This window comes from Hyperolius riggenbachi, chromosome 2, assembly GCF_040937935.1.
Source record: "Hyperolius riggenbachi isolate aHypRig1 chromosome 2, aHypRig1.pri, whole genome shotgun sequence".
Taxonomy (NCBI): Eukaryota; Metazoa; Chordata; class Amphibia; order Anura; family Hyperoliidae; genus Hyperolius; species Hyperolius riggenbachi.
The window spans coordinates 279507704-279516015 of NC_090647.1; the positions used below are offsets into that span (position 1 = coordinate 279507704).

The following is an 8312-nucleotide window of genomic DNA, read 5'->3' on the forward strand; positions in this document are numbered from 1 at the left end:
CACCTAATTCCTGTGCTCCATGACCTGAATAACGGAATAGTTCTCGATTCAGTTTTACGAACAATTACACATCCTGAAATGAGAAATAGGGCTTTCATACAGAAAAATTGTAATAACTAGTGCACTTTCTACATTTTCTTGTCCTATTGCATTGCACCATGCAAACACTGAAGACATTAGAATTGCTTGGTTCCTAGGTTGTTTTCGCATGCTTCGTGATTTGACAGGTTTCTTGTTTCAATAGGATTTTTTATTTGTTGTCATCCATAGCAATGATGCCATGTTATAAAATGTAAGAGGTGGTTCAAGAGACTATACAATGTTATATAAACTGCAGGGATGCTCTCAAATTCATATGAAATTTGAATAGGGTTATTAGAATTTCATCCTGCTAATTACTGCAGCTGTGCGCGTGGCCGAGGGGGGGGGTAAGTTAATCTTACCCATCAGGCGGCTTCTTGCTCCGTCCCTCGGTGCCTCCCACGCTGCGTTCCAATCCGGGGATTACATACACTTCCTCCCGGGTTGAAGGAGGAAATGTATAGTCATGTGACGCCGGAATGGAATGCAGCATCAGAGGCGCCGAGGGACGAGCGATGATGAAGACGCCTGATGGGTAAGACTGCGCTCCAATCCGGCGGTCACGTGATTACATACACTTCCTCCTTCCGGGTTGAAGAAGGAAGTGTGCTTTCCCTGGCACTCTCGTGTATGAGTGCTATGGCACTCATCTGAAAGGGGGTGGGGCTACATGTCAGACATTGGTTCACACAGGGCTCAAAGATTGCATTACAAGAAACTGACCCAGCTGAGAAAAGTATCTACAATGAAAGACCATTTTCTTTTGGGAATTTCATGAGCAAGAAGAGTAGGTAAACTTCAGGCTCTTCTAGTCAGAGAAACTTTTTGTATGATTGCTGACAGGAATTCCCTACAACTGGATACTTTCTACTTTCCTACAGGAGCAGTGACTGTAGGGTCTAGATGTGAGGAAGGGTGTACTTTACTACATTAAGCGCCTGGAGGAACGGCCTTCTAAAGCTACTTAGAACAAAAAGCAAAGCAGAAATGGAACCTGGCCACTGTCCAATCATTCACTTTCATTGCAACAGCAAATCACAGCAACAGCAAATCACAGCAATGTATCATACAGAGTTCCCACACACAACGGTTCAGAGTGTAAGTTACTCATGGGGTGGGAAGCCAAAAAGCACGTCAGGCCAGCACTATGGCTGTTTCACTTCCCTCAGGACACTTGCTGGCATGTGGGTCTGGAGGTTGAGAGCGGGCAAAGGGGCTGGGTAAATGTATAATAAACCTGTCTTGCCACACCTCTAGAACTACTGTTACTGCTCATTGTGTCACACAAGAGTATACATTAACCACTTGAGGACCACAGTGGTAAACCCCCCTAAAGACCAGGCACATTTTTACTAAAATGGCCACTGCAGCTTTAAAGAGACACTGAAGCGAAAAAAAATATATGATAGATTAGCAGCAAAGAAAATATTCTCATATTTTTATTTTCAGGTATATAGTGTGTTTTCTAACATTGCATCATTCTCTAATATGTGCAGATTACACAACACTCTGCATTCAAAATGATTCTTTCAGAGCAGTCTGTGAACTAATGACCTCTCCTCTGGCAGATAAAAAGAAAACTGTTTACTTACAGTTGAGATTTATAAAATTCAGAAGACAGCCCTCTCCACGACTTTGAAAGTCATAGAGATTAATGGCTTTTTTGCATAGAGAAAACAACTGGAGTTTCTTAACTCTTCCTGTACTGGAAACAATTAGACTGATGTATCTAATCTTAATGTTTTATTTCTTAGCTGTGCTACACATACAAAATCATAATATTATAATTTTTTTTTTTCGCTTCAGTGTCTCTAAGTCCAACACAGCACACAAGTGATTTTCCCCCCACAAACAGAGCTCTCTGTTGGTGGGGTCTGATCTGTTTATTTATTTATTTATTTTTAAATAAATATTTCTTTATTTTTTTTATTTTTTTTTTACAAAGCCCTCCCTCCCCCCAGCCGGCCAATCCTGACGATCGGCTGTCATAGGCTTCTGCTCTCTCTTGTCCCCCAGGGGGACAGCCGCTCTAATCTAAATAACACACGGGCAGTGTGCATAGAGGGGCCTGGAAGGGGAGTTCATAGCAGAACCACAACACTAAAGAACTTGGCAGCCTTCCAGACACAGGCTGACAAGTCTGACAAGAGAGAGATAAGTTGATTTATTACAGAGACTGTGATAGTACAAAGTGCTGCAGTAAGCCAGAACACATTAGAATAGGTTTTGGAACTTGTAGGATTATAAAAAACAGGATGCAATTTAAAAAATTTAACACATAACAGCATTAAACTGACAGTCAAAATGCACTCATCCCTGATTGTCGGGGCTTTGCAATGTAAGAGGGGCAGGGAGTGACTGCCCAGATACTGTGCACCCAATAATGATGTACATATGGGTTAAAAAGAGAACAAAGAGAGTAGGAGGGGCAAACCGCATAATAAATTAGGGAAGGCAGAAGGAAAGACGGAACAATCTAAAGAGAGAGCTTGAAATCCATCCCTGTATTCAGGGGTGACACAAGTATATTGTCCAACGTGAAAGAAACAAAAATTTGCATTAAAGAGCAAGTGACACCCATACTAACCTAAAAATAAAACACATATATAAGTACATAAATACTAGTTCTACTTACATAACTGTCCACCTTATGATTCCTGTGAATTTTATAAAGGAAAAGCAGAGAATCCTATTCTAGACAGTTTCCATCTTGGTTACCTTTGAATGAAGCTAATCCTGACATTTCCTCCCTCACTTTTTTCTCCTCTTGCTAATTGTGTATTCGTTACCCACCCTCCTACCAGAGTCTTCAGACACTCCCACTGAGGTCTATACTAGGAAGTGCACTGTCTTATGTCATTAGGAGGGGTGACATAAAGGAAAGAGGAATATAGTATAGATAGAAAGACCCCCCCCCCCCCCCCCCCAGCATGCCACTGTTTTGCCAGCTGATGGCAATGGCAATTAAAGGGCCAGTGCTCCTGAGGTATGTGATGACTTCAAACCATAACAGCAGAAAAAGTTTTGACTGCAGAATTAGCATCTTTATCACTTAATACTTAAGACTTCCTGTCTAGTTGGGGTGCTGTCCTTCCGACACCTGGAAAAGAAGTTACCGTTAGTAACTTTGGTCTTTACTTGCCATCAGTACTGCACTTCTATACAGATGCAAACCCTATGTTGGAGAGCATCTTTGTGCATTAAAAAACTGTAATTTTCAAGTGAGCTCTCAAATAAATGGATGAGCATAGGGCAATAATTAAATATGTGCATGAAAACAAACGCAAGTATTTTATCTTTTATCTCTAGAGTTATGGAGTAGCTGCAACCAAGAAACAATGCTCTGAAGCTGACGTTTGTGCAATCTGTCACGCTGAATTTAGGAAGCCAATTGTACTTATATGTCAGGTAAGAATACTGACTGCCAGGTTTACTGGTGGGTAAAAAATAGATGCTGAATTTAAAATAATTAAGTTGTTTTTAAAGAGAACCCAATGCATAAGAATACAAAAAAAATAGATATTTACCTTAGAGGGAACCCTTCTCCAGACAGCTGAGTAGGATGCATTGGAAATTATTATCCATGCTCCCCTTCATGCATGGCCACGGCCGTATTTGCATCTCTGGAGAGGCGGTGTCTAGCTACCTAATAGTGGGAGCTCCTGTGGCTACCTATGCTGGGGGGGGGGGGGGGGGGGGCTGCTTTTGGTAGCTATATTGTGGGCTATTCAATATGGATAATATAATAGCATAAGATATTTAATAGCACTTCTGGCTACCGCATCTCAATAGTGTCCCCAAATGTACCGGGGGGTGGGGTATGCATGCAATCTTTATACACTCACCTTGGGAGCTCTGTAGCTGAGAAACTACCCTTGCTACCATGATCTGTTGACCACTTGAGCCAAAAAATCACTTCTTTTTTTGGGGGGGGGTCCGTTTGACAGATCAGCAAACTGGCGTGGTCATATGTTCATAATAGGATCCATTCAAACATATCTGTTTGCAAGGAATATGTTTGAACCGTTGTGGTCAATGTATGGTTTCCCGCAGACTTCTGTGGTGGAAATACTTCTGCTCCGATCTCCAAACAGACCGGAACAGAACACCAGAATGGACATGTCATTGTCCGCTCTGGCTATCCACCTCGGGTGTGGACAGCTTTAGTACACATTGCCATCAGTTCTAATGCTGGGAATACACGGCTCAATTTTGAGCCATTAAGATGGCTCGATAGATAATTTCCGACATATCCGATCTCCTGCCCAAGAAAAATGAGTAAGAGAATTGACCGCAGAATCGAGCGGCAAAATCGACCCGTGTATTCTCAGAATAAAGCCTCATCTACACGGTCCAATTTTCCATCAGATCGGATCTATTAGATAATTTCCAACCGGCCCAATCAGATTGCGTTCGATTTTGCAATAGATTTTGGGTACTTATCAAAGCAAAATCCTTTCGCAAAATTGATCTGAAACAATTTGGACATCTGCTCACAATGCAATTTCTTATTAGATCTGTCTAATAGATCCGTCTATCTGATGAAAAATTGTATCGTGTAGATGAGGCTTTAGATCAGGGGTCTCAAACTCAATTTACCTGGGGGGGCCGCAGGAGGCAAAGTCAGGATGAGGCTGGGCCGCATAAGGAATTTCACAATCGCGGTTCATCGCCGCCTCTGCCCGCCCCTCTCACTCTTCCTTCACAGAGAGGGGCAGGGAGAGACGGCGATTGACGTCAGGAGGGGCAGAGCTGAACCTGAAAGCTCTGCCCCTTCCAGGAAATGCCGGCGGATTGCCCCCGGGCGATTTGGGGGCTCTGCAGCCCTTGTTTAGCGGCGGGGATGCGGCGGATTACTTGGGAGCACTGAAGCGAACTATAAGGAAGCTTTTGCCGGCGAGGGCCACAAAATATTGTATCGAGGGCCGCAAATGGCCCGCGGGCCGCGAGTTTGAGACCCCTGCTTTAGATCCATGGAACACAGTCTTTGTTTTACTTATGGGGAAATATAAGATTGCTGTCTAACCATATTTCTTCTAGTTATATCAGAACCTCCATACAATGATAAATTTTATAATGTATCCTGCGGTTGTGCAGTTGTAATGAATTGTATTTTTTCCCTTATTCCCCAGCATGTATTCTGCGATGAGTGCATCTCTCTGTGGTTTAATAGAGAAAAGAGCTGTCCTCTGTGCCGCACTGTGATTTCTAGCCATAACCACAAGTGGAAAGATGGAGCTACATCATTACAGATTCGTCTGTTCTAGTCTTACCTCCGCTCTGCACTGGATTAGATGATTTTCATCTTTTTTTCCCTCAAGACTTGCTTAAAATGTTCATTTTTTTTTTTTTTTGCTTCAAAAAAGGGCTAAGCGTTATTGTTGTGGGTTGGAATTTGTTAAATGTAATCCATTTTTTTTTTCATTTCTATGCAAATGAGGTACTGTGCTTTAAAATATTTTAAAATGAAGAGATTATTATTTAGCTAATACATCTTTTGGGGCAAATAAAAGCAAGCTCTTTTAATAATACAGCATTTATCAAAAATGGGATTTCTGCTCTCCTTTTGCTGTGATCTGAGCTTTCTTTAGCTGCACAGATCTGTTCAGTGAGCTTGATTGCGTGACATTAGCAAGGACATACAGTGGTTAGGTGATAGATCATCAGACTGGATGACTATGGTCCAATCCGGCAACAAATGTTTGTGTGTGTAGAGCCGGCAGAACCCTGGACTGTTTACAGTGAACGTAATTTTGGGGAATTGTCAAGTCTGCTCATTTGGCTTTTGCTGGTTGATGAATATTGTACACAGCTGCCGCATAAGGTCGTCTCCTCTTCTCTTCTCCCCTTTTAACAGAACACTAAAGATAGCACATTGAAATAAACCTAGCTTGCATGCAGTATTAATGTAAATTGTATGCAGTTTGGTATTGGGCAAATCAAAATAGACAGGATGTGTATTTGTTTGGCCCAGTTTCAAGCTGCTTGCAATTGCTATCTGACTGACCATCTCTTGGAATCACTGTGCATTGGGAAGTGGTCAGCCATTTCTAGAACTGGCCCTTTGGAAGTTCTTACATTTGCCAACCACTTTTCCCTTTCACGGATTCAGATAATGCTTATTCATCGTCAGCTGCTGGGCTTCAGGCACGGCACTGGCTTTGGCTACCGCCTCCGCTCACATAACTTTACTAAATGTAATCAGTTGGGGGCTGGGATAGTGTTTCCTGCTTGGGTCTCCTAACTGCATGCACAGTACCATTATCGGAGGGGTAGCACAGAATATTTCACCGGCCAGGTCGCTGTTAGTTCTCTGCTGCTGGTGTAATGTTCTAAGCAACCCCACCCTACCATGCATGCGAAGTTAACCACTTGCCGACCGCACGCTTATACCGTGCGTCGGCAAAGTGGCAGCTGCAGGATCAGCGACGCAGTACTGCGTCGCCAGCTGCAGGCTGATTAATTAGGAAGCAGCCGCTCGCGCGAGCGGCTGCTTCCTGTCAAATCACGGCGGGGGGCTCCGTGAATAGCCTGCGGGCCGCCGATGGCGGCTCGCAGGCTAAATGTAAACACAAGCGGAAATAATCCGCTTTGTTTACATTGTACGGCGCTGCTGCGCAGCAGCGCCGTAAGGCAGATCGGCAATCCCCGGCCAATCAGCGGCCGGGGATCCCCGCCATGTGACAGGGGACGTCCCGTCACTGGCTGCACAGGACGGATAGCGTCCTGTGCAGCCTCGATCGCCGGGGGGGGGGCCAGGTAGGAGAGGGAGGGGGAGGATTTCGCCGCGGAGGGGGGCTTTGAGGTGCCCCCCCGCAACACCCAGGCAGGCAGGAGAGATCAGACCCCCCCTGCACATCATCCCCATAGGGGGAAAAAGGGGGGCAATCTGATCTCTCTGCCTGCAACCTGATCTGTGCTGGGGGCTGCACAGCCCACCCAGCACAGATCACTCAAAACAGCGCTGGTCCTTAAGGGGGGGTAAAGGGTGGGTCATCAAGTGGTTAAGAGACCCAGCAGGAAACTCCATGCCACCAACCAAACCGGTTTAGGAAAGTTGCCGCTAGGCGTGTCACACTAGAGGGAGAAACTTGGAACAGAAGATGTCTTCGATCAGCTAGAGGAGGTGAGTAGTCCCGCCGGCTGGGTGACTCTGCCGTGTGGGTCTGAGGGAACACAGGAAGAAAAGCTGCATTGGTAAGCTGCTTCAGGATTTGGCCAGCCGGGAATAGTCAGGTTACGTTCTGGCCGGCCACAGTCCATTCTCCTTGTATTTGCTGCATCAGTCAGCCATTTCACGCATTGGCTGACCACAACCAGAAGTAGCCAGATTTTGGGTTCTGGCTGTAACATATGCATAAAATGTAAACCATTGTTTCCTAGTAAAATGCACCACAAATAACTTTTCTCTCCATGTAGCTTGCTTGAACCCATTATCAACCAGGTTTAACCTCATTATGGGGGGTTCTTACGGTTTCCTTTTTATTCTTTTAAAAAAAAAGCTCTCATTGGAAAGAACTTGTGCACACGTCCCTGCGAGCCTGTCTACTCATGGTTCATTCTGGCAGTGGGAATGTGCTTCTGCCATTCAGTAACTGCTTTGAAAAAAAATAAAGGAAACCCTTAAAGTGGATCCGAGATAAATGTTTACTCATTGCATAATTCTGTTCCGTTCATATAGTTTATAGGGCATTCCTCAAGCCAAATACTTTTGTTTTAATACTCTTAATTCCCTAAAAACTAAACAAATGGTAGAAAGGTCGGTCAGCACACCAGCTTCTCAATGAGCAAAATTTAATGAATCACATGTCAACACTACGGTTAACAATTGTTCCGGGGCCACAAGGGGTCCCCTTCATTCATTTTGTCTGCACTGTTCTGATGAAGGGGACCCCTTGTGGCCCCGAAACAATTGTTAACCGTAGTGTTGACATATGATTCATTAAATTTTGCTCATTGAGAAGCTGGTGTGCTGACCGACCTTTCTACCACTTGGATATTGCTTGGGATGTTGCTTAGCCTCCTAGGTCATGCACCCGAAATTACCGCTGGGACAAATGTGCTTCTCTGCATCCTCTCTACCTATCTAAAAACTAAACAAGCCTTGCCCACAGCTCTTTTTGTGTCTTGGCACTGTAGCAAGGGCTTATGGGAGCTCAGTCTGGGCAGGAGGAGGAGGTTATTAGCCATTGATTTCGGAGGCAGAGGGGAGGAGGAGAGGGGACTGAATT

The 8312-nt window shown here is 44.5% G+C and overlaps 1 protein-coding gene across 1 annotated transcript in view; it reads left to right on the forward strand.

Moving 5' to 3' along the window:
* Positions 1 to 6823, forward strand: part of RNFT1 (ring finger protein, transmembrane 1) — a 33395-nt gene extending 26572 nt beyond the window's left edge. Inside the window, exons 8-9 of the mRNA XM_068268754.1 lie at positions 3391 to 3489; positions 5214 to 6823. Coding sequence (XP_068124855.1) covers positions 3391 to 3489; positions 5214 to 5348 — 234 coding nt within the window. The 3' untranslated portion in view covers positions 5349 to 6823. The remainder of the gene's footprint in view (positions 1 to 3390; positions 3490 to 5213) is intronic.
* Positions 6824 to 8312: the final 1489 nt, after the last annotated feature.